This window comes from Cavia porcellus, unplaced genomic scaffold, assembly GCF_034190915.1.
Source record: "Cavia porcellus strain 051 isolate PalLab524CR breed Dunkin Hartley unplaced genomic scaffold, mCavPor4.1 scaffold_23, whole genome shotgun sequence".
NCBI lineage: Eukaryota > Metazoa > Chordata > Mammalia > Rodentia > Caviidae > Cavia > Cavia porcellus.
In genome coordinates this window covers 32,837,695-32,861,987 of record NW_026947506.1, presented here as the reverse complement: position 1 = coordinate 32,861,987, position 24,293 = coordinate 32,837,695, and the positions used below count along the sequence as shown (strand labels likewise).

General features: G+C 46.9%; 2 protein-coding genes across 15 annotated transcripts in view; one reads left to right on the top strand and one right to left on the bottom strand.

Annotated features, from left to right (window-relative positions):
- Positions 1-305: 305 nt before the first annotated feature.
- Brat1 (BRCA1 associated ATM activator 1) lies at positions 306-16,416 on the bottom strand. 9 transcript variants are annotated; one of them, XR_010042326.1, is made up of 15 exons: positions 13,912-14,018; positions 12,843-12,986; positions 9,631-9,791; positions 7,298-7,445; positions 6,547-6,919; positions 6,152-6,271; positions 4,942-5,033; positions 4,624-4,745; positions 4,364-4,550; positions 4,116-4,189; positions 3,509-3,611; positions 3,294-3,392; positions 3,040-3,215; positions 1,092-2,707; positions 306-630 (listed from the first exon to the last, which is right to left on the bottom strand). XR_010042326.1 is itself a non-coding variant. In XM_063234086.1 (14 exons), the coding sequence occupies exons 2-14, from the start codon at positions 12,967-12,969 to the stop codon at positions 2,012-2,014; spliced, it is 2,478 nt and encodes an 825-aa protein (XP_063090156.1). In that variant the 5' UTR covers positions 12,970-12,986; positions 16,395-16,416; the 3' UTR covers positions 306-2,011. The 9 variants fall into 9 exon arrangements, 8 of the variants coding, with proteins under 8 accessions (XP_063090156.1, XP_063090155.1, XP_063090154.1 ...); XM_063234086.1 differs by lacking the exon at positions 13,912-14,018 and adding an exon at positions 16,395-16,416 and having other exon boundaries at positions 306-2,707; XM_063234085.1 differs by lacking the exon at positions 13,912-14,018 and adding an exon at positions 15,942-15,963 and having other exon boundaries at positions 306-2,707.
- Iqce (IQ motif containing E) overlaps positions 16,101-24,293 on the top strand; it is a 54,565-nt gene continuing 46,372 nt past the window's right edge. For 5 of the 6 annotated variants that reach the window (XR_010042327.1, XM_005003724.4, XM_013152710.3 and 2 more), the window contains exon 1: positions 16,101-16,292. Coding sequence is in view for 4 of the 6 variants with exons in the window: in XM_005003724.4 (XP_005003781.1) it covers positions 16,266-16,292 (27 nt within the window). In the remaining 2 variants the exon portion in view is untranslated. Of the gene's footprint in view, positions 16,293-16,442; positions 16,527-24,293 lie in introns of those variants that run through there. The other variant, XM_063234090.1, reaches the window with a different exon arrangement.

Here is a 24,293-nt window from a genome sequence, read left to right as displayed (position 1 = left end):
CTTTATTTTTTAAAACAAGGTCTTCCCTAAGTCATTAAATTGTCCAAATCTAGGATTTAACTTCCAATTCTCCTGCCTCAGCTTCCTAGTGCTGTAATTACAGGCATGTGCCACCACCACCCTGTGTTTTCTTTTAGAAGTTTTATGGTTCCCAACTTATTTTATAAGGCCAGTATTAGCCTCATTCCAAAGCCAGATAAGACCACCACAAAAAAGAAAATTACATACCAGTATCCCTGATGAGTATAGATAAAAAATCTGCAACTGAATATGAGTCAACAGAGTTCAACAGCACACTAGAAGGATCATGGGAATGATCAAGTGGAATTTATTTCTCAGAGCAAGGACAGTTCAATACATATAAATCAATAAATGTGATACACATGAAGTGAATGACTAAAAATTACATAATCCTTTCAGCAGATGCAGAAAAAGCACTGGACAATCAACGCAATAAAAAAATCAACAAACTAGGTATAAAAGTATACTCAATGTCCTTAAGGCCAAGCCCATAACTAACATCATACTTCACAGTAAAAAACTGAAAGTTTTCATATGAGATCAGGTCAAGGAAGGGTACCCACTCACACCACTTCTGTACCATGAGTGCAGAAATCACAGCGAGAGTGACTAAAAAGAAAATACAAACAACATCAAACCAGAGAAGAGAATAATAAAATTTTCTGTTCACAGATGACATGATTTTCTATACAGAAAATCCTGAAGACTCCACCACAAGACTGATAGGATAAATGAATTCAGGAAATTTGTGGGACAAAAAAAAAAAAAAAAAAAAAAATCAATGTAGAAAGATCAGAAATGTTTCTACACACCTATGACAAATTCTCTGAAAAAAGAAATAAAAAAGATTCCATTTCAACCAAAGAGATAGAAGTAAAAAGAACTAAGGTATGTTATGTATATGTACCAACTCCCCACAGTGGATGTAACCATTATGTACTGCAAACATATATCAATAAAAATTGAAATAACAATTTTACTATTATGGAGCTAAAAACATATAATTAAGAAAAAGTATTCCACTTAGAATAAAACAGAACATAGTAGTGCATGTCTGTAACCTCACTTACTTTGGAGACTGAGGTAGAAGATCTCAAGTCGGCCCAGCCAGCTTAACAAGATTCTGTCTTAAAATAAAAAGGGCTGAGGATGTATCACAGTGGTAGAGCACCGATTTCAATCCCCAGTAACACACACAAACACACAAAGAAAAAGAAAACAGAATAAAGTATTAGGAATAAATTTAAGAAGATGAAAATGCTGAGATAGGGGTGAAGGAAACCAACATGACCCAAATATATTAAAAATGCCCCGAGTTCCAGGGTTGAGATCAGTAAGTGTCAAAATGGCCACACTCCCCAGTGTCCCACAGACTCAATGCATTTCTACCAAAATCTCAAACTATATATATACATAAAATTTTTTGGTACCAGGGATCGAACTTATGACCTCGTGCTTGCAGGGCAGGCATTTATGCCACTGAGCTAAATCCCTAGCCCTCAAACAATGCATTTTAACAACAACAGAAAAAGCAATCCCAAAGTTCATTTGGGGCATATGCACTATGAAAGACTGCAAGTAACAAAGCAATTCAGAGGAAGGAGAGCAGAAGCTGCAGGCATCATGCTGCCTGCTGTCACTGTCCACTACAGAGCGAGCACTGCATCAATGTGGGATGAAGAAACACACATGGAGCAGGGGCAGGCAGGGAGCCCCCTCTCTGAGGGGTCACAGATCCACCAAGGGGCACACGGAGCACACAGGGGCAGGAGAGGAAGGCTCTGCTCAATGGGAAGGAGGGACAGCTGACAGCCACGAGCAGAACAGAACTGGAACTTGGGCTTAAGCCACAGGTAAAATTGTCTTGGAATGTTTTACGTAGAAAATGAGCTATTTCTTTTAATAGTTCATCAAAACATGGGGTTTTCTAATCTGTTGGGGGTTCCCTTGTGAAGCCAGTCCTGGTCGGAACCACAGGCACATCATGGCCTCAGTAGCAGTCAGCCACATTCTCCTCCAGCACAGCCACCGTGGCCAGCATGTCTTGCAGGAGTGACTGTGGGCTCTTCTCCACGTGGTCGCTGCTCTCAGCCAGCCTGCCCTGGAAGCCCTCCAGGTCCAGGGACCTCAAAGCAGCCAGCAACTCCTCAGGCTCCAGATTGCCCAGGGGCTGGCTCTGCTCGCCTGCCTGCCACCTGTGTAGCGTGGCCTCCACAGATGTCACATCAGAGCTGTTCCCAGGCTCCTGCAGGCCACTACAGGGAGCAGTCTTCTCCCTCAGAAAGAGAAGAAGGTCACAAGCCTTTTGGGCCACAGGTCGATCACAGTCGAACAAAGCACGAAAGGCAAAGTCAATGATTTGCAGCTGGCAGAGAGTCCGCAGCACCTCAGGGAGTGGGCCAGGTGGGGTGACCTTAGGCAGGGTTACCGCATAGGGACAGTGGGGATTGGGCTGCCCCAGTGTCTGCACCAGGAACACCCGCACCAGCTCCAGACCCTGTGCCCGGACTTCCCAGTCCAGGTCCTGGCTCACCATCTGGAGAACAGTAGCTACAAACCATTCTGTGTCCCGGGCCACATCTGCATGGCTGTCCCTCAGCCACTCAGTGAAGACTCGGACAACTGCCCTTCGCGGGAAGCCCTCTGAGTCCATAGACAGGATATGCAGGAGCTCCCCTATCAGGCCCTGCAGGACCAAGAGTGGGAAAGTTTGTTGAGCAGCTCAGGGACCTGAGCGCACATGGCTGGGTCACCAGCTTGGGCTGCATGCTCCTCAGCTCTGTCATGATGTGCGCTGACACATGCAGCCCTTAGCCCTGGGCTCACTCCCATGTAAATGGTGTTACCAAGTCCCAAGCACTTTTGAGGTCACTTCTGCCAGCACTGCCCCAGACTAAGCCCTAAGTAGTTGCTCTGGACCTGGCTGGCCACCCATTCACCGCATGAGCCACACACAGCCTCCCAGGGTGGGCACGTGGCTGGGGACCCCATCCCTTCCTACCTACCCCACCCTCCTACCTGCTGGACTTCTGGATGCCCAGGGCTTTCGGAGACAGCTTCCAGGCCCTGGCTGGAGAGCTGCCCCATGGCAGTCACAGCACTTGCACGAACGTAGCTCTCAGGGTCTCGGAGGAGCTGCCAGGTAAGCTTGGGTACCTCAGAAGCAAGGAGCGCTTCCCTGAAGTCAGCCTCTCCTGCATATCAAAGGATGTATGACTACCACTGCTAGAACTGCTCAGGTGGCCCACAAGCCCCTCATCCCTGGTACCCACCTCCCCAGCAGGCAGTCAGATGTGTCAGGAACTCCAGGGCCGAGTCCCTCACCTCCCAGCAGGGGCTGCACAAGCGCTTCTGCAGCACAGGGAATAGCTCTGGGCCAGAAGGGGGCAGTCAGAGTGGTCTCTAAGCCACCTCCCCTTCCCCTTAGTGCAAGCTACCTCTACCCTACAGCTAATACTCAGGATACTGCACAAAAGGTCAGGGTTACCTCTGAGGAACAAGGGGGCATGTGGGCCAAGGTCCAAACAGCTGGAGGGTGAGGGTAAGTCCAGAAGCCACCTGAGGGTGGCCTGAAAGGCCTTCTTCAGAACCTGCAATGGGCAAGTGGGTACAGGGGCTACAGAGCAGAAAGGCAGGCTCTCCACCCACACCACTGCTTGCCCCAAGGAACGGTAGGGAGAGCCCTTGCCAGGTGCCCTGTCTGCCCTGTACCAAGGCATGACAAGCTCTCTGGGGTACCTCTCCGTGAAGGCTCAAGAATCCCCAGGCCCTTCTGACAAACCCCTGTAGCATGTAGCACTAAGTCTGTAACCAGTGGAATGGGCATGTTTTTAGGACTTTGGATCCCTGAATTGCAGCTGTCCTGGCTCAATTCCCTTCTGAAATTCACCAAAGGATGTGTACACTGCCCCTGTTCACCATAGCACCGCAAGTTCCCTCCACATAAGCACCCCCCCCTCCCCCGAACCCAGGCATCTGCCTCATTTCCAGTGGCAGCTCTGGGGCCCCAGGTGAAGGGCCCGTTCCAAGAGGCCCAAATCAGAAGGGGATGGCTTTGCCTCCCAGAGCTCAGAGCCCAGAGCCTATCCCTGTACCATTGGGCTGGAGGCGGGGCTCTCGAGGGTCTCCAAGAGGACAGCAAACACCTGCGGCATCAGCTCCCGGGAGCCTGGGACACACATGAACGTATGAGTCACCCCAGGAGCCCCCTTCCAGCAGGGACTATGCAATCCAGCCTGAGGGAGCAGGGAAGGTGGCTAAGTACAAGCCTCAAAGTTCCTAGCAAGCTCAGCACAGAGAGAGAAGGGAGCCAGCCCACCCAACACCTCAATCACTCACTCACTTATTCCCTGAGACAGTGTCCCTAGGAAGTCAAGGGCTGCTCGCTGGACTCGACTGCAGCCTGCCAGGGCTCCACAAAGACGGCCTCCCTCACTGGAGCTGGGGACTGCTGAGCCATCACAGAGCTGCAGGATGATCACTGCAGCTTCCACCAGGAGTGTCTGGGGCCAGGGCGAGGGGCGCTGAGGCTACAGGAGAATGGGGGGGTCAGAAGAAGTCACGACCCTGGTGTCTACTTGGCACAGGTGGGGCCACACCTACCAGTGGCTGTAGCTCTTCCAGATGGGCCAGAGTCTGGCACAGGAGCCCCACACAGGCCGACTTGGAGGACAGGAGCGTGTCTACCATCATGGAGCTACCCGCACTGGTCTCATCCAGCAAGCCTGCAGGCAAAGTAGAAATAGTCCCTTGTGGTGGTCACTGCCCCAAGCACCAGCTAGGTCCGGAGGTCAAGGCTATAGCACCAAAATGCCAGCCACTTTTACTCTCAGTGGGAGGCTGGGGTGAGAGCAAAGCAGGGACCACAAGCTGGGTACCAGCCACCAGGGACCCAGGCTATGCCCTCCCACACCAGTGTACCTGGGGGTCCAGGAGCCTGAGTAGTGGCTCTCAGGATACAGACCAGGGGCTGGAGGAGGACCCTAAAGGCCTGGGATCTCAGTGCCTGTGGACTGTGGACATAGGACACACATGAGGGCTATTGCACTGGCCTGAGGCAAGCTAGTCACATTGCTAACAACATCCCTACCAAGTCTAGGGCAGATCAGCACAAGCTGGGAGCTAAACACCTCCTGAGAAGCAGCTTCTATGCAGGGAGCCTTGCTGGATGAAGAACAAGCTTAAGGAAGGCTCAGGACTTAGCCATAGTATTCAGCCACTGGGCTTCTGGGGCTCAGGAAGAGATAGTTACACTTACCCAGAGGGGAAAAGCCTGTTCAGGGTCACAGAGAATTCTTGGTTCTTAAGAGCTGAGCCCAAGCTTGCTTCACCTTGTCCTCTATGCACAGTAATGAGATGACCCTTCTTTTCTTTTTTTCTTTCTTTTTTGCTGTGTGTGTGTGGTTACTAGGATATGAACCCAAGACTTTTGCACCAACCTACATCTTTAACTCATCTTTAAGTTTTTATTTAGACACACAGTCTTATTTAAACTTGTTCAGACTGGGCTCAAATTTGTGAGGTCTAGGATTACAACCATGCACCATTCCACCCAGCTCTGACATATTTTTTCTTATGCTCTATAGAAGGATTTACCCTATGGTCTAGGCCCTGGAGTTGGAAGGGTGGTTATGCTACCACAGACTGCTTCGTCCCTTGTTTCCCTGTCCACCCGCCAGCAGGTAGAGGCTACAGAACCCACAGCCAGGCTGGTGTCACAATCCTAGCCCCTCTGGGGAGGTGCTGAGGCCATTTCTACTCCCCAGATGTATGCCTTCCCGCAAGGTTTTCCGCATCCTTCTTCTCTCCAACCCCGGCTCACCCGGGTGTACAAATACCCGTGGGCTCTAGAACTCATGGCCATAGTCACCACGAAGGGTCCAAGGGCTGAAGGTGGATTCTGGCTTCAGCTTATCATCTAGCAGAGGTGTCCCAAGAATAAGCTTTGTCTCTGCGGATCCCATGCAGCTTTTAAAATAATTCTCTGATCACTTAAGAACACCATTCAGCACCAACACCTGGGCCTAACCATTGTGCTGCCCAGCCTTGCCCAGCTTCTTACCCCAAAATTCCCTGAGAATTAGCACCACATTCCCAGAGCCCTGCCTGGGCCAAAGCAACCTGATCATACCAGTGCTGAAGTTTCAGGATTCCTAAGGCCAGAGATCCAGCTTGAGTGGGGCTCAGGCAGCTCAGCATCCGGGCCATAGTCTCCCACAGACCACAGTCTGCAGAAGCAAACACGGGAGAGCTGCAGGAGGGACCCAAAAGAGAAAAATCACTCGGCTATCCCACAAAGGCATGACCAGCAGGGACTGCCATGGCCCCTGCTGGAGGTGCCCATCCCTGTGGATGGCCTTTCCCTGGGTGAGGGGGTCCTCCTCAGGAATACTCCCAAATGGCAGCATTTTTAGGGGCTGATTCCGTGTCTGCCAGTGTACACCCAGGTGTGGTCACTGCTTAGAGAATTCCTGGGAAAATCACCACCCACCTTGGGTGCCCCCCACCATGTCCCGGGGACCTGACCGGGCCACACTGAGGAGGAGGTCCACCAGTGAGTGTGCAGCTGGGATGGGGTCACTCTCCAGCAGGTGGGCTACCAGGGGACTCAGCTGCCCCCAGAGGACCTCTGTCCAGGGGCTGTGGCAGCGCCCAAAGGTGGTGGTGAGGACGTTCAAGGCCTGAGTGACTTGCGGGGCAGCTGTGGAACACAAGCACGCTTCTACATGGTCCACAATCTTCTGGGCACATGCAGGCCAGGCGTTGCCCTGTGAACTGGGGGACCCCGCGGCCTTGCCTTGCATGGACAAAGCCAGGACATGCACCAGGAGCTGACTGGCAGCAGAGGCCACAAACAGGCTGGAGTCTCCCTGCAGGGAGAAGAGGGCATCGACCGCACCTGGGGACCAAAGGGGGATGCATAAAATGGGGATCAACCCAAACAGAGTGAGGGACAGAGAACCACTTTAATCACACCCTTCAGAACCTTTGGGAAAGAGACAGAGAGATGTCAACAACAGAAGGTACCCATCAGACCCCCAATCAACCCACTCGAAAGTAGCCAGCTCTGAGGACTCACTATGGCAAGGTGTGAGCAGCTTAGTGAGCCCCCCAGCTCTGAGGGCCTAACCTGGCAGCCAAGGACATGTCCACCACTGTGGTTACCACATGAGCGTACTACATCAGCTGTGAGCCATGGACATTACCCCCACAGCTGAGAGGACCAGGCTCTGCAGGCACAGGGGTTCCCCTGGGTCCCTCAGCAAGGGACACTTACCGCTGTTGCCCAGGAAATGCAGGCCACTGGGGTGCTGTGCCAGGGATCGCAGGCCTCGAATCCAACCACTGCGGACAGTAGGGACGCTCCAGGCAGCCCAGCTGAGGGGGCCTGCCTCCCCAAAGAGTCCCAGCAACAACTGCCCCTGCTGGGAACCAAAGAAAGGTGGCGGCTGAGCAGGTTTCTGGGATATGGGGCAGATGGGAAACATGTCAGTTTCTCAGGACACAGCTGTGCTTTCAGTAGGGGAGGCTTTCAGTGCCAGTGAGTAGGGCCTGGCACCGCCTGGTCTGCCTTGCAGGGCAAGAGCTTCAGGGAAGAAACTGGCTTCCAGGGAAGGTCTCCCACTCCTGTTGTCACCACTTACAATCTCGCCCCAGGTTTCCCTTCACGTATCCACCCTCCCTGTGGCCTTTAAGGCTGCTCAATCCTACATGCTTCCCCACAGCCTCTGAGCAGAGACTACATGCACCTCCTTTCCAGATATCTCCCACCCTGACTCCTGACTTTTCAGAGGCCCCACACTCTAAGTCATTCATCTGTGCCCAACTCCTGAAACTATTCAAACTGTTCTAAGCATAGGCTCCCAGCCATTTCCCCCATAAAGTTCCTGCTAAGCCATCAGCCAAGAACCTTGCTGGGTGTCATCACACTCCCCTGCCCATGTGAGGAAGAGTCCTGTCACCACTAGATGTTGACAGCCCTGTGGTATCTCTGGTCCTGACTACCTGACAGAGCCCTCAAGTGGCTCAGTCATTCCCTACACCTTGGCAGGCCTGACTAACTTCAGAATAGCAGTCAGCACTGTGCCAGCATGGGCCAGGCCTCAGGTATCTGCATTAGCTACTACCTAGCCTACTAGGGCGGGAAACCTGCCCCCCACTGCAGGCTCCAGGGCCACATCAGGGTCTCAGGATGCAGGCTCTGCCTCTGCAAAGCAGTTCCTGCCTCACATTCCTCTTGGTCCTTTCCTCTGTATTCAACCTTGGCATGATGCAACTTACTGCTACACGTATGCACTCCAACCTGAAGCACTCACTCCCGACCAAGGGGCACTGCTGCTGGCTACTCAAAAGCAAGCCCCTTCCTTGCAGTCCCAATCTTCTAGGGCACAACTCCTAGCCACAGGTGCACAGGTACAGCTACCAGCCTCGGGTCCCAAACTATAGACTCGGCTGATGCTGAGCAGCTGCCAAAGGCCTCAAGCTATCAGGCCACTAGGTCAAGATAGGCAGCAAGGGTAGCAGGCCTGCCCTGTACCATATGCCAGGAGGGGGCTGTGTGTCTCATTCTTAAACACAGTGGATCCACTACCTGTCAAAAGCAGTGAAGCCCCATATACTGCCAGCTTCAGGAGACAAAAAAGCACAGGAAACTGAGGGGAAGTCATGTGTGGCCCCATAGTAGAGCGATGGCCTAGCTCACCCTGGGCTCCACTCTCGGCACCATAAAAACAAAACAACACCTGTGACTGAAAATCTACTTTGGAGAACATATTGTTCTTCAGGGTCCAGCCTAGATTCCCCAGCTCTGTGGCACGCTCAAACTGGGTCCTGGATTTCACCTCCTCAAGTGGAAGACCTTGGACTGATGAGTGAATCATAAAAGTCACTCTCCAAACCCTGCAGTGCTCTGTATGGACAGATGCAGACCACAAGCAAGGGCAGCAGCAGAGTCATATTTACCTCATGGCAGCTGAAGTGCTCAGAATATTCTGGAAAGTCCATCTCATGCCAGGATGGGGCCTGGCTCTTAAAGAGTCTACAGCTGCTAAATGGAGGTCACCTATGAACCCATCTAATGTGGGGAAATGAGCACCCACCAATCCCCTTTCCCTATATGACTCTGACACAGCACAGGGCTCCGTAGGACTCTTGCACTGTATTTTCCCACTGCTTTGAGGGACTCCACAGAGCCAGGAGGAGCCACTACTCTAGTCTGGCAAGAGCCAGGCAGATTTTATTGGGGATCCGTTTGTGGACACAGAAGCCCTCCTGCCCAGGCCTGCAGGCACATGGATTGTCATGGCAGCTTCTGATACAGGCCTCCTCCTCTGCCATGGGAAGAAATTGAGACTCAGAACAAAGACCAAACCACAGGACAGAGCTGAGAATTATCCCACCCAATTCCATCTGATCGCTAAAAATTCTCTCCTCAGCCACAACATCACTCCTGGTAAATATTTCGAAGTGGGTCAACACAGGAGTAGAATACCTGGCAGTACTTGCCAGACTGCAGAGCAGGCCATATCTAAGCACCAGGGACAGGGACGATATCAATGCCTCACGGATCAATCTTGCAGGACACAGGCAGGTGGGTGAGTTTAGGCTTACTTGGAGGTACTCGAAGCAGTCTTCCTGGGCTGCAAATGTTCCGGCCAGGCACAGGGAAAAGGAGAGGACCCTGGGGCTCACATCCTGTGGCTTCAGGTCCAGCACATGGGACAGCAGGTCCACCAGGCATGGGTTCTCCTGCAACAGCAGCAGGCTGGACCCTGGAGAGGCAACCCAGCCCAGAAGACAGTCTCAGTGGTACCCATGAATCCATCAGACAGTAGGGAGATGTGCACCCCACCACTGCCTTCTCTCCATGTGACTCTAACACATGGAGTGCTGCACTCACTCTCAGGATGACCCCACGCCCACCTCTCACGGTGCTAGACTCCACAGTCCAAATGGAAGAATATTTGCAACAAGTGAATCCTGACTTTAATGCATGGGCGGGGGGCTAACGAGACAACAGTGCAGTCACAGGTAAAGGCCAAGGGGTGCAGGCATAGTACTCTACCCTGAAAAAGCATTTGGTTTCACTGACTATGAAAGTGTAGGCACAGTGGTGACATCAGTAATCCCAACCAGCACTGAGTGAGGATGAGGCAAGAGGATCAAAAGTTGGCGCCCAGCCTTAATGAAACTCTATTCCAAAACTAAAAAATACAAGGGATGGGGATGTGGCTCAGTGCAAAGGACCTGGGTTTGATTCCCAGTACCACAATAAATAAATGAGTAAGTAAATAAACAAAAAAGCAATACCGGTTTCACCTGAGAGAGTTATCCCCAAAATACATGGCTTAGTTTCCCACAAGGTTGGGAGTGTCCCCAAGGAGGGCCTTGTGGGAAAGATGACCATAGAGATGCAGTCAGTCACTGGCAAGTCAGCAGTATGAAGGGGAGACAGAAACAGAACCAATAAACACGTGTGGGAGTCTAAGGAAGAACACAGCATAAATCAAAACGTTATAAAAATAAAGTCTATGAAAAATAAACAGAGTTTAAGAAACTAAAAATAAATCATTGTTGAAGGGTCCTGAAAGAAGACTGAATTAAAGTTCTAGAGGGGCTGGAGATTTAGCTCAGCAGCATAAGCACCTGCCTTGCAAGCAGGCAGTAGTGAGTTCAATCCCCAGTACCGATAAAAAGGAAAAAGACAAAAAAAATAAAAATAAAATAAAGTTCTAGACAACAATGATGTGGAGGATTAGAGGATCCAAAGCTAAAGGGCTCTGAGATCCTTAAACTTTTTGGGGTGAGAGATTTCAATCAATTTCAGATTCTTAAAAAATCTAGCTTGAGTGTTAAGTAACAGTGCATAAGGGTGACCAATGGAAAACATAAATAGGATGTGTAACTTCCAAACCAGAAGAGATAAGACTGAAAAGAAAGAAGATTTATCCATTTGCCATAGGCAGAAAAGGAGCCAAGATGGAGGGCCGGGGACAAAATGTAAAAGAATGTGGTAAATTAAGTTCAAAGACAACCTCATGCTGGGTACATAGTGGCGCAAGCCTATAATCTCAGCATTCCAGAGGCTGAAGCAGGAAGATCACTGCAAGCTTGAACTACACAGGGAGTTAAGGCCAGCCTGAACTGCACAGTGAGACCCTGTTGCAAAAAAAAAACAAAAACAAAAACAAAAAATAAAAGGAACCTCACCAAATGAAACATTAAATTTACATGTTGAAGAGTTAAATACTTTCATCTAGCCAGTGAAATAAGTTAGAATTCAATAATAAAAAGGCCAGACGGAGCCAGGCGTGGTGGCTTATGCCTGTAATCCCAGCACTCGGGAGGCTGAGGCAGGAGGATCATTGCGAATTTCAGATCAGCCTAGGCTACAAAGGGAGCTCAAGGCCAGCCTGAACTGCACAGAGACCCTGTCTCAAAAAGACAAAAAAAGGACCAGACAACTCAGCCAGATGCATGAACCATGCCTATAATCTAAGTACTTTGGGAGGCTGAGGCAAGAGAATCAAGTACAAGCCTACTTTGGGCAACTTGGCAATTTGGTGAAATTCTGTCTCAAAATAAAAAATTTAAAAATGGCTAGGGACCTAGCTCAGTGTAAAGGCTCTAGGTTCAAGTACCAGTACCAAACAAAACAAAGCAAAACAAGACCACACCACCATCTCCCAACCCCATTAAAAAAAAAAAGCCAGTGAGGTAGGTGACCAGAAAGGCCCTGGGTTCAAGCACTAGTATGGGTGTGTGTGTGTGGGGGGGGTGTCTTATAGGATGCACCTCAAGTGTTGCTTTTAATAGAGACCTGTAGCCTTAAATACAGAAACAAGAAAGATACAGATATCAAATTCAAAAGAGAGCAAAATAGCAGAATAAATCAAAGGAAGTAATGAAATCAGAAATAAATTTGTGGTATCTATGAAGGCAATTATCAGCCAGGAAAGTAAACATTTAGATACAAGAGTATAGGCAAATAAAGCCAGTACAGCCCTATAAACAACAATAAAATCAGGGTCTACTCAGATAGCAGATAGTGGATAAAACCCATATGTTCCACAAGGAAAGCATCCACTCTAATGGTGAGAAAAAGCAAGACTCTAACTTGTATTAGTACTATGACCTTATTTTTTTTTTTTAATCAGTACCGAGGATCGAACTTACGACCTATGCTTGCAAGGCACTTATGCTGCTGAGCTAAATCCCCAGACCAACCTTACATTTATAAGAAAGACATGAACTTGTGCAAAAAGGCTGAAAGAAAATAAAAATGATAGCGATCCAATTCTCTTCTTTACTCTTTTGTGTTGAATGGGCCCTCCTATTAGGTGTGGTAATGCACACCTATAATCCTACACTTTGGGAGACTAAGGCTGGAGGACTGCAAATTTAAACCCAGCCTGAGGAATTTAGTGACTTAGTGAAACCCTATCTCAAAATAAAAAATAAAATAAAAAATGGGCTGGGGATGTAGTTCAATAAAAAGTCCTTTATACAATTTCCAGTATTGCAAAACAAACACACACCAGAAATATATCTTTCATAATCAGCAAGAAAAGAAATGTGACTCAAGATAGTTTGTCTAAGCTCTCAGCAGCCACCACAAACTGAAGGATGACTGAGGGGCAGCTCTCCACTCAGCCCCTCCGGATCACTCCTCCAGCCCCAGCCTGCTTATCCTTCACTAGCCACAGAGTCTCTTAGAAGTGAGGAGAAGATTCCAGATGGAGAGGCTTTGTCCTCCATCTGGATGCTCTGCACACATCCTCAGACCTCTGGACAACAGATAAAAGCAAAACCATTGTCCTTACCAGCCTCGGTCACCGTTTTAAACCAGTCCAGCAGCTTCTCCAAACAGGTGTCATCTGCCACCGCCTGGCTGGGATCTGCCAGAACAGCACAGAGAGCAGGGAGAAGGCGGGAGCATTCGGGGTCCATGATGAAGGCAGGATTTTCTGCACGGGAAACATGAGGGAACCTCATTCCTGGTTCCAGATCCCATTTGCCCTAGTTACAGATAATTCACGGTGAATCTACGGAACCTAGGCTTTGGTGCAGTGGGTGAGGAACACAGGTAAGTGCTGACTTAGCTGCAGGTGGGCCAATCAGGGGGCTGGGTTTGCGGTTAGCTTTGCGTGCCTAGTCCCAGGATTTGTTCCTGCCAGGTAAGCAAGGGCTGCATGAGTCGATCAGACAGCCAGCACTGCTCCCTCCAGGACCAGGGTACATCAGTCCCATGTTCGACCCAGAAGGTGGGGTGGGCTTCTGTCGCCGGCCCCCAGCTAGGGCATCAGTGTGCCTGTTCCCAGAAAGGCTATGCTCACGTAATTGTAGCCCTCCCGCGACTCCGCCTGTTTGAGGCTGCAGGCCCGCTCTGCGCCAGGCCCGAGAGTACGCACGGAGCCAGACGTGCCTGCCGCTGGCTGCGGGAACTGAACCTATCCCTACCACTGCCCACCCGCGGCCAACTGGCCTGTCCTCCGGACCAAATTCGAACTTCACCCGCTCACAACAGCCACGAAGACCACCACCCACTTTCCACTACCTCCTCACCCGAGCCTTCCAGAGCGTCTGCCGCAGCCCCGCCCCGCGCTGCTTCAAGTCCCGCCCCACGTCGCGGCGGCCCCGCCCCCACGTCGTCTCAGGCCTCCCTCCACGTGCCTCGGGACGCTTGCCGCCTCTGCCCCGCCCCAAGGCCTCCCGAAGCCCCGTCCCACTCACTCAGAAAGCGCCACCGCGGGGGCCGGGGAGGAAGAGGGTAGGGACGTCGGGCTTTAGGAACCCTAACATTTCAACTAGAGGGCGCTCTGGCTGCCTCTAGAGTTAAGACTTGGGAAAAAAAGTTCAAGCTCTGTAGAACTGGGAAAGGTGACACCAAACCTGTTGCTCGGACCTATCACTCCCCACAGGACTCAGTGGTACCGCCACAAGCAGCCAACCGAAGGAACTCCTTGGAGGCGGGACTTCTAGAGGAAGAGGCGGGGCTATGATCTGCAGGCGGAGCTTCCTCGGTTCAGATAGGCGGAAGGCAGCTCTGCAGCGTAGAGGCTGCTTGGTAGGTGACTGCTTTGGCCTTTTGGTTTTAGCATCTCAAAACTAAGCACTCATCTCTGTGCCAGAGGCTCTCAAAGCCCGCAGATAAACAAGGCTCGTTTCCTGTAGCACCGGATTTACAATTTTACAGCAAGACTTTGAAGCAAACACCAATTTTATATAGAAGGCAGAATTTCTGTGGATATTATAGAAATCAGTCTTTAATAACGTTGATGAGGGAAACACTTTGTACAGCTCCCTTTCCTGACTCTATGGGGCCCTCTGCCAGGCAGATATGACTCCTTCTTTGAAAAAGATTGAAACACAGGGCTGGGGATTTTCGCATAAGCGTCTGCTTTGCAAGCGCACAGTCCTGAGTTCGGTCCGCGGTACAAAAAAAAAAAAAAAAAGACTGAAACGCAGACAACTGCTTTGAACTTTCATTAATGGTAAGATAAGATGGTAATGAATGCTAATATTAACCTGAGTGGCTGTGGAGAAAGTCAAATAAAATAACTCTGCTAAATGCTTAACTTAAAGTACATGTAGGTGATTCTAGTGCAGCTCTCTGAGATTGAATGCTATTCCTATACCCTAAGAAAATCAGACATAGAGAATCTCATTCATATGTTCTCATAGCTACTGAGATGATCCGGCTTGGCTTTGAATAGTTACCACAGTTATGAATACTATACTGATCCACAATTTTTTATCTGAAACTTTGGGGACTAGCATCTTCCAGAATTGTGACTTTTTCAGATTTTAGGCATTATCTGATATACACACAACGAATAAGAGGTTACAACCCCAGCAATGTCTGATGTAGCACCTCTTGATCAAATGCATTATAGTTCTACAGTGATAAAAATATGTACACCAAAAGGAATAAGTAAACACAAATAGACGTAGCTCTGAGTTTTTCCTCCAGGAGTTGAGGTTAAGGCAGGTTTTGCCATCAAATTGAAGTAGAAGAAATAAGGAAAAAGCAGACAAGAAAATCATAACTAAAAACTGTACTTATAAGAAGAATGCAATTTTGGGCCTCAGTCAAAGTTATCTACGGCAATCTATATCAGCGTTACTTCTGTTAAATTTAGGCTACCAGACCCATAATGCCCAGAGTTTCTCAGGACATAGTGCATAAATTGGTTTAATTGAAAAAGATCAGAAACCTGATCTAAGAGTTTGGGCAAATCGAAAGATATGTTTAAATTACCTTTTGTAAAAAAAATGCTGAGTTTTTTTATACATGTAAAATGGGTTTCTACTCTTGGGTAGACTTTTTTTCAGGATTTCCACTATCTCAGTAGAAGCACAAATGTTCCCTCTTACAGGAAATAAGTGCTTCTTTATTTCTTTGAGTATGTATTTAAAAGTATGCTTTTAATTTTTTCTAACAAAAACTTTCTCGTGCCTATGGTTAGTCCTGAAAATTCTTTATATGTGAAAGGAGCCAGCGAACTTCCAAATATTCTACAAAAAGGGTGGCTTACCTCTGTTTCATAAACCGCCTTGGACTCTGTCTAGTGACCAAATGAATTGTGAATGGTTTTCAGAAGTTTTTAAAACTCAGAATCATAGTGCCAGGTGTGGTAATGCACGCCTGTAATCCCAGCGCTCGAGGCCAATCTGGACTACATGACGAATCTCTGTCTCAAACAAAAAAGTCACAGGTAGACACTGTCTTTATCATTAAGAGAAAGGGGAGAGGCCCTGGGGGAGTGTGTGTTGTGCAAGACAAGTTTTTAAGCAGGTGAGTGGCCTGGTGAGATTTGCCCTTTCTAAACAATTCTGGCAGCAAGTGATTTCTTCTGTTCCTTTTCGAATGCATCAGAGAACGTCTAAATAAAGAACCAAAACTTAGGACCAACTTCTACCTGGCACTGCAGTAGAGAGGTCCGAGGCATACGCGAGCTGTCAACGAAGCGACTTCCGGGTCAGCCTCCAGTTCCCCCCGCCCACCTTTCCTCCTCCCTACGGCAACCCAGACAACTCCTGCCATAGGCTCTGGCCAGACACTTTGCGCACGCGCAAATTTGCCAGGTTGGAGGGGCGGAGCCCCTGCCGGGCTGGGGTGGCGGTGGCGGTGGCGCGGTTGCTATAGCAGCAGGGAGTCTGGCGCCAAGGCTTGGGGCAGTCTGGCTAGCAGCGGACTTAGACGGCCGAGTCCCCCGCTGGGGCGGCCGGGCAGCACCGTAGCCATGAGTCTGGGAACGGCCTCGGAGACGGTAAGACACCGAGGTCTCCCTCGCGCTCTGGGGTGCTCTGGGGTCAGAGGTACGGGATGGGGGCAGGAGGCCCGGGCACAGCGATTGCTGCCCGATTGTTACCGCACAAGGCCGCCAGTATGTCAGCCGCCGTCGCGCTCCGGCCTCCAATTCCCGCCTGCGCTCGCGGAACTGCAGCTTCCTGGGAAGACTCCGGGACTCTGCCTCCCGCGAGCCTGCCGCCGCATCCAGTTGGTGAGCCGCGAGGACCCCTGCTCGCCGTCGGGTGCCACTCTGTCCCCGACCTGGGCTGTGGGCGGCCCGCGCGGGGCGCGCGTCTCTTCAGAGCGAAGGCCTCCTGTGTGATAGAAACTGAATGGGAACGAGCTGCGTTCCGATGGGGAAGGCAACGCAACGGGCGAGTAATAAGGTCATGCTAGAAAGTGGAATGTGACCCGGGAGGGCTGCTGTAGATCTGGGTCCCGGACAGCCTGCTTTGAGATGTTGTTCCCGTTCGCAGCTCGTAAATACCAAAGGCCACCGGCTGGGAAAGGCCTGGGATATGGAAGCAGCAGGTGCAAAGGGTTTGCCTAGCATGGAACAGTGTGATATGCTCCAGCAATTGCTGGCATCAGGCGAGGCGAAGGGAGGAAAGAGAAGGTGGGCATGAGGCTGGTGGCAGTGAAGCACCTTGAGTATATTTTTGCTTGAGGATGCAAGGGAAGCCAGTGAATGGAAGGTCCACACCCGTCACAGGGCCCGAAGGGCTGTACGAAGCCATGGTGGGGCCCTGTACTGCTGGCCAATTTGGAGCAGCTGCAGTCGGTACTTCTTCCTCGAGGGACCCAGATCCCATCTCTTCTGCAGGACCCGCCCTGAGTTACTGCTCCTTCATCACCTTCACTTCTACGCCATCAAACCCAGGGCCTTGCACATGCTAAATAAGTGAACTTCTGCGCACATGCTAGATAAGTGAACTTCTGCAGCCCTCCTCTTACTATAAGAACACTCCTTGTGTTCTGATTATGAAAGTAATTCATGCCCATTATAGAAAATTGGAAAAATTATCTGTAATCTGACTACCTCCAGAAAATCAGTTCACATTTGCTGAATTTCCTTCTACTATTTTTCTGTACAGCTTTTCCCCACACATTTTGAAAAGCTGAGATCATATTTATATTGTCTTGTAGCCTTTGCCATTTACTTTTGTTGGTACTTTCCAACTCCACATATTTATAAAAAATATGTAGTTTTAAGAATTCTAGCCCTATATTATTCTTTTTCCTACTTTTATTATTTTGAGGTTTTTTTCTCTTAGAAACAATGCTGCTATAATTTTTATGGGTATGTAGTATATATGTGGGCCCTGTTCTGAGTTCTAAGGACACAAGAACAGCTGAGATCCGAGGCCTTGATCTCTAGGGATTCAGTCCCCTGAAACACTCAGCCTCTGCACAGGCTGCCTAACTTGTGGTTCTTTTGCTGGGCTCGGATCTGTTTCCTTAAACCTGAAAGAACACTTTGAGGGCAGAGATTGCCAAGTCCATCCATTTCCCAGACTGGGAGCAGAGCATCTCTAGGCATACTTGTAAGGCTTTGGGAGCCCCTCCAGAGCACAAGGTGCTCATCCTCCTGGCTGTAAGCAGCCCCGGGACTGCAGTGCACTCTGGGGAGGTAGAGTGCCAGAGGGCAGAATCACTGGTGATTTGAGAGCCATCCAGGCTTGTGAGGGGTTCATGGTGTCCACGAAAAATGAGCAGAGCACTTAGGTGCTTTCGTGTCTGTCTGACTCTGCTTTGCTCTCCAGACCCCTTCCTAGCCTTGACCTAATCTCACATCACATGACATGAGAGGCCTTGGCATCTGCCTTCCACATTGGGAAGCTGGCAGAGGTCCTGTCCCCTTGGAGCGTGGGCAGGTCCTTGGTTCCCAACATTGCCCGCAGACTCTGATTCACTGTGAACACCATCAGCTGTCTGTTTTCCCTTTAAGAAACTCCAGCAGGTAGAGTTCCCAGGAGCTGAGAATTAAAACTGAGGGATGTGTTAGGCCAAAGAGGCAGGGCTGTAGGGTTTGACCTCCCAGGAAATCTTGGTGTTGCTATACTTCTCTGCAGATTAAAGAATAATGGTGATGTTCATCCCTCTCCCACCTCCATGAAATTGAAATTATTTCCAGAATACCCATGAATGTCAGTCTTCCTTTTCATGCACGTACATGTTTGTTTATTACTGTTCTGAGGAATGGCCATTTGACAGCAGAGTGTGAATAGTTGTCAGTTTTGACTCCGTCTAGGTAGCCAGGCCCCTGTGCCTGATGGAACTTTTCAGGTTTTCAGGTCTCCCATTCATTGGAAATTATTTTGGTATCAGGTAAAATGTAAGCATCTAACTCAGTCTTTTTCTAAAGCATCTTTGAAATTTTTCTGATGCTGAAATTGGAACCCAGGAGTTCAGGTGCTTCATAACTGAGCTACATTCCCAGATGTAAAACATCTTTTATTGAAATATGACTCTCATGCTATAAAATTGACTCATTTAAAGTGTGCAACTCAATAGCTTTAGTATAGTTAAAGAACATCTTTTCTTTCTTTCTTTCTTTTTTTTTTTTTAATCTTTTTTCTTTTTATCGGTACCGGGGATCGAACTCACGACTGCCTGCTTGCAAGGCAAGCTCTTATGCCGCTGAGCTAAATCCCCAGCCCCAAAGAACATCTTTTCATATGTTAGTCATTTGTATATCTTCTTTGGAGAAATATACAAATTTTTTGCCCATTTTAAAAATTGGGTTGTAGGCTAAGGTTGTAGCTCAGTGATAGAGCATTTGCTTAGCACATGAAAGGCCTGGGCTTACTCCCTAGCACTAAAAAAAAGTTGGATTTTCTTTTTATTATTGAGTTGTAATTATAAGAGTTCTTTATGTATTCTGTATACTAGCCGATTACCAGATATATCATTTGCAAATAATTTCTGCCATTCTGTGGCTTGTCTTTTACTTTCTTGCTGACCTTATGTTTTAGCTACTTTCTCGTTGCTGGGACAAAATATCTAACACCCATAAGTTAAAGGAGGTAAGATTTACTTCACCTCAGAGTTTGTAGAGGTTTCAGTCCATAGTCAGCTGACTCCAATGCAAGGCAGCATGGCAGAGGAGAAAGAGCTCATGACAAGACAGGCAGGAAGCAACAAAACTTCCTTCTTTCCCTTTTTATTCCATACAGGCTGTAAGCCTATTGGTTGGTGACGCCTACATCTAGGGTGGGTTTTCTGTGTTCAGTAGATCTGTCACTCACATCTAGAGCTATGCTAAACCAATCAGTATCACTGTATCAAAGTAATCCAGTATCACGCCCATTATCTAGTCACTCCCATGACACCTCATTTTTTATTTTTTGTAATAAATTGGTATTCCTTATAGAGCAAGAAGTTTTTAATTATAGTTTTGATACAGTTTAGTTTACCTTTTGTTCTTTTCATTCTTTCTCTTTTTTAGTTCCTTTATTATAAATATATATATATATATATATATATATTTTTTTTTTTTTTTTTTTTTTTTGGATACAAGGCCTCACTATGTAGTTCAGGCCTACTTTAAACTCACTATGTACCCTAGGCTAGCCTCAAATTTCCAGTGATCCTCCTGTCTCAGCTTTCTGAGTGCTAGGATTGTAGGCATACACACCATCCCCAACTCCTTTTACACTACTACCTCAATTTAAGAGCTTAATTCCAAAAAGTGGGGCAAGGTGGCATGCTCCTGTAATCCCAGCACTTGAGAGGCTAAGGCAGGAGAAACATTTGCAAGTTTGAGGCTAACCTGGGCTACAAAGTGAGCCCAAGGCCAGCCTGAACTGCATAGGGAGACTCTGTCTCAAAAAGACAGGAAAAAAAAAAAAAGAAAAGAAAGAAAGAAAGGATCTTAATTCCAGAGTCATGGGAAGAACTAAATTCATGAACCAAGGCACTACTGTATATCTAAGGAACCACTCCCTGACCCAAGGTCATACAGATTTGTGTGTTTTCTGCTATGAGTTTTATGGTTCTAGGTCTTAAATTTAATCTGTGATACATTTGAGTAATTTCTTTTGTATATTCTGTAAGGGAGAAGTTCTTTTGCATGTGACTGTCTGCTAGTCTCAGCACTGACTATCCCAGCACTGCTTTTCTTTTCCCCAGTATAGTGTTGCATCCTTTTTAAAAATCAATTGACCATAAATGTGAGATTTTTATTTCTATATTGTTGCTTTATTCCGTTGGCCTACATATCCATTATTACATCAGTATCATTTTGATTACTATAACTTTGTAGTAAGTTTGCAAATGAGAAGTATGAGTCCTGAAACTTCTAAGATTGTTTTTTGCTATTCCATTTCCATATGAGTTTTTTTTGTATTTAAGGAGGAAAAAAAAAAAACAGAAAAAGGGTACAAGTAATACAAAATTTAAAAAATAAACAGTAAGAAATCACTAGTTAATAGATTACATATTTTCATCTTAGAAATAGTTGTTCAAGTTACAAAATTGAAGCATATAAAGTAGTCTTTCTTCTTCTTTTTTTTTTTTTTTTTTGTCTTTTTCATTTTTATCGGTACTGGGGATCGAACTCACGACCGCCTGCTTGCAAGGCAGGTGCTTATGCCGCTAAGCTAAATCCTCAGCCCCATAAAGTGGACTTTCAAACAGTGAAAGTGTAAACAGTTTTGTTCAGTGATCCAAAAAAACTCAGTAATATGGTTTCTATCTTATACACTTAAACATATATGCAGTTTTAACCTTTAGAGCACTTTTCTTTTCTTTGACAATGACAATTATACATTTTGAGTTTTATTACTCCCACAGTTCTTATTACTTTTTTTGAAGAGAGTAAAACCAAATGCGACATATCAGAACAGAGTCAGTCAAATCAAAAGGATGGACATAATAGATAATGTAAAAACAAAAAACAAGGTGATCAACAATGGTTACCATACTGCCTCTTGCTATTTTAAGAAAGATTGCCAGTTATAATAAAATTGAACAAAACAGTAAAGAATAAAACCAAAGCATTGGAGACATTACAGGACTTTAAAAGAAGATAATAGTCAACTGGAACGGGCGTCATAATGAATCTTATTGTCGTCACAGTTTTACCTATACTTTCGAACTTGGTACTATCAAGCAAAGCAGAATAAGGAAAAATCAGTCAAAACAAGATGGTGAGGCCTATACAGGGTTTCAAATCAAGTTAATAGGAAATCAAAGTAGGTTACTATAATGTATCCTGCTATTTTTTATTTATTTTTCCCTTAATTAAAAAGATAAAAAGAAAAAAGTGAGTAAAAAAAAAAAGGGATTGAGATAAAAGAGGGCATAACAACAGAACAGCGCAGGTCAAAACATAACCATTTAAGCAAAATAGTGTTTCACCACAAGATATGCTGACATAAAAATAGTTACCATAGTGTCTCTTTCCTTGAAATCTTTGAGTATAACTTCGTATACTGTAGCACCAAACATATCAAGACACTATAAAACTATTCAAGAGAATGACATTATTACAGGGTATTTAGAACCAATTAACAAAATGAACAATGGTTTCTGTATAATCTCCTTGTCTATAAAAGTTTTTACTTATATTATTATATATAATAAAATCCAATAAGATACAACCTTTTAAGACCGATGGAGACAGAAGAATACAAGTTTGATGGGACTTCAAAACAAGATGATACTAAATCAGCACTAGCTATTATGATGTCCTGTTTTCTCCAAAATAGCTGTTCCTACCATCCGATCTTCTCTGCCTCATTTCTGTTGAGTTCTTTTTCTGCTGTTTGTTGTCAGTTAGTCTTCTTCATTTCGCTTTCTGCTCCATTCATTGTGGCCTCTCTGCCAATATTTCTGGAATTTTGGTATTTTCCTTTTTTAGAATATCCTGCAGTATTCTCTGTAGAGTTGAATTGGTGGTTACAAATTCCCCTAGTTCCTCTTTATCCTGGAAGCACCTTGTTTTTCCATCAATTTCTAGGGATAGTTGTGCAGGATATATCAATCTTGGCTGGAGGTTATTATCTTTCAAAGCTTGAATTATTTCCCCCCACGCGCTTCGTGATTTGATGGCTTGTGCCGAGAAGTCTGCTGTAATTCTGATGGGTGTTCCCTTGTAAGTGATCTGTTTCTTGCCTCTGACAGCTTTTAATATTCTGTTCTTATAATGGATTTCTGAAATTTTGATTATTATATGCCTGGGTGTAGCTCTGTTTGGGTTGTAGGTGGCTGGGGTCCTGTATGCCTCATACATCTGAGTATCTTTACCTTTTGCTAAATTAGGGAAATTCTCTTGGATTATTTCTGTGAATAGTTTTTGTAGTCCATTTGTTTGTGTCCCTACTTCTTTTATGTTCTTAATTCTTAAGTTATAGATCCTCTTATCATCTTCTAGCCTTTGTATTATTGCTGTTTGTTTTTTTGTTATTTTTAAGAAGTTTTTCATTTTATGCTCCCATATTAGAAATCTGCCCTCCAGTTCAGATAATCTATCCTTAGTTTCTTTCAAGCTGTTATGCCAGTTTCCAATAGAGTTTTTAGTTTCCTGGTAATCTCTTTGAACCTGCTTCACGTATTCTATGTTTTCTCTATTTTCTCCATCAAACAATTCTCCCCTTTTTTTCTGTTCTTCCATTCCACCATCTGTTTTTTCTTGGGCGGTGCTTAGCATTTCTCTAACTATTCTACTTATATCTTGCTTCAGGTCGTTAATAACTTCATTCCTGAACTTGTCTATGAGGCTCTGGAGATAGCACTTTATGTCTATTTGTGCCGTGTCTGATATTGCATGTTTCTCAGGATTGGGGGCCGAGAACCCTTTCTTGTTGCCCCCTCTTCCCATATTTTTTGTTCCTTTTATACAAGCATATATAGGAGGCCCAGTTTCTTTCTTTGTTGGTTACAGTTTGTTTGAATTGCGCTGGCTAGGTGTTCCTGCCCACTTCAGTGCACTAGGGAGACACAGACCTGGGCAGCCTCTGCTGGGCCCGCTCCTCCAGGTCAGCCAACCTTCTGAAGGCTTCACTGCTAGGGTGCACCTCCAGGCACTGGGACCTGGTTTGGGCTAGCCTACTGGGTCTTAGTCAGCGGCATCATGCAGACCAGGCACTCCCCACCAATCCTGCTTGAGAGGGAAATATGTGACTGAAGTCACTGTAGCATCCTGTTCCGGGTAGTCTGCCTAGTCCCAGTATGTCCTTTGCTGAAGCCTCCTACTCTATGGAAGGGTCCCTGATCCGCTCACTCACCGCAGATCGATGCAGGGCTCCCAGCCAGTCCCGCTCTCAACTCCATTCACCACTTCCCATTCTGAAAGCTTTTGCGCCTCTCTTCTTGCCATGTGGATCGGGATGCAGCAGCAGCTGCAGGAAATTCAAATCGCAGCTTCCAGTGGTGCAGGGTCCAGCTTCTGCGCTGAGACCTTATCTGTTCCTGTTATGTCACCGGGATTGCGTTTCCAGTTGGTTTCTCTTAATTTAGTTTGTTCCTGGGTTGGCAAAGTATATCTCCCCTTGCTTAGGATTTCTTGCCTGGCACCATTCCTGATTTTTAAGTGCGGTTTCTCAGAGAGCCTCCGAAGCTGCTGCTATCTATCCACCATCTTCTCCCGGAAGTCTTCCATATGAGTTTTATGAGCTGCTTATCAATTTCTTTTCTTTTCTCTTTGTGGAGGGTTTCAGTGTGTTGCCCAGGCTGATCTTAGGCTTGTGAGCTCAAATGACCCTCCCACCTCAGCTTCCCAAGTAGCTAGGATTATAGGTATGCACAACTGTACCCAACTTTCATTACAGATTTCTAAAAACAATTATAACTGAAATTTGATAGGGACAGTGCCAAATCTTTATATAAATTTGGGTGGTATTGTTATCTTCAAATAGTAAACAGCCTTTCAATCCATCAACATGGGATATAGCTTTCCATTTGTATACCTCTTTAACTTTGTTCAGCAGTGTTTTGTATTTTTCAGTATATGAAACTGCTTTTCTTCTTCTCTTTT

Bases quoted from the DNA above. Each gene is read 5' to 3' on its own strand.
- Brat1 (XM_063234086.1), bottom strand. From the start codon at position 12,969: ATGGACCCCGAATGCTCCCGCCTTCTCCCTGCTCTCTGTGCTGTTCTG. The intron at 5,034-6,151 runs GTATGATCAGGT...CTATGTCCACAG, and splicing joins ATCCTGAAACTTCAGCACTG to TCCACAGGCACTGAGATCCC. The intron at 4,190-4,363 runs GTGAGTGAGTGA...TGTGTGTCCCAG, and splicing joins GACACTGTCTCAGGGAATAA to GCTCCCGGGAGCTGATGCCG.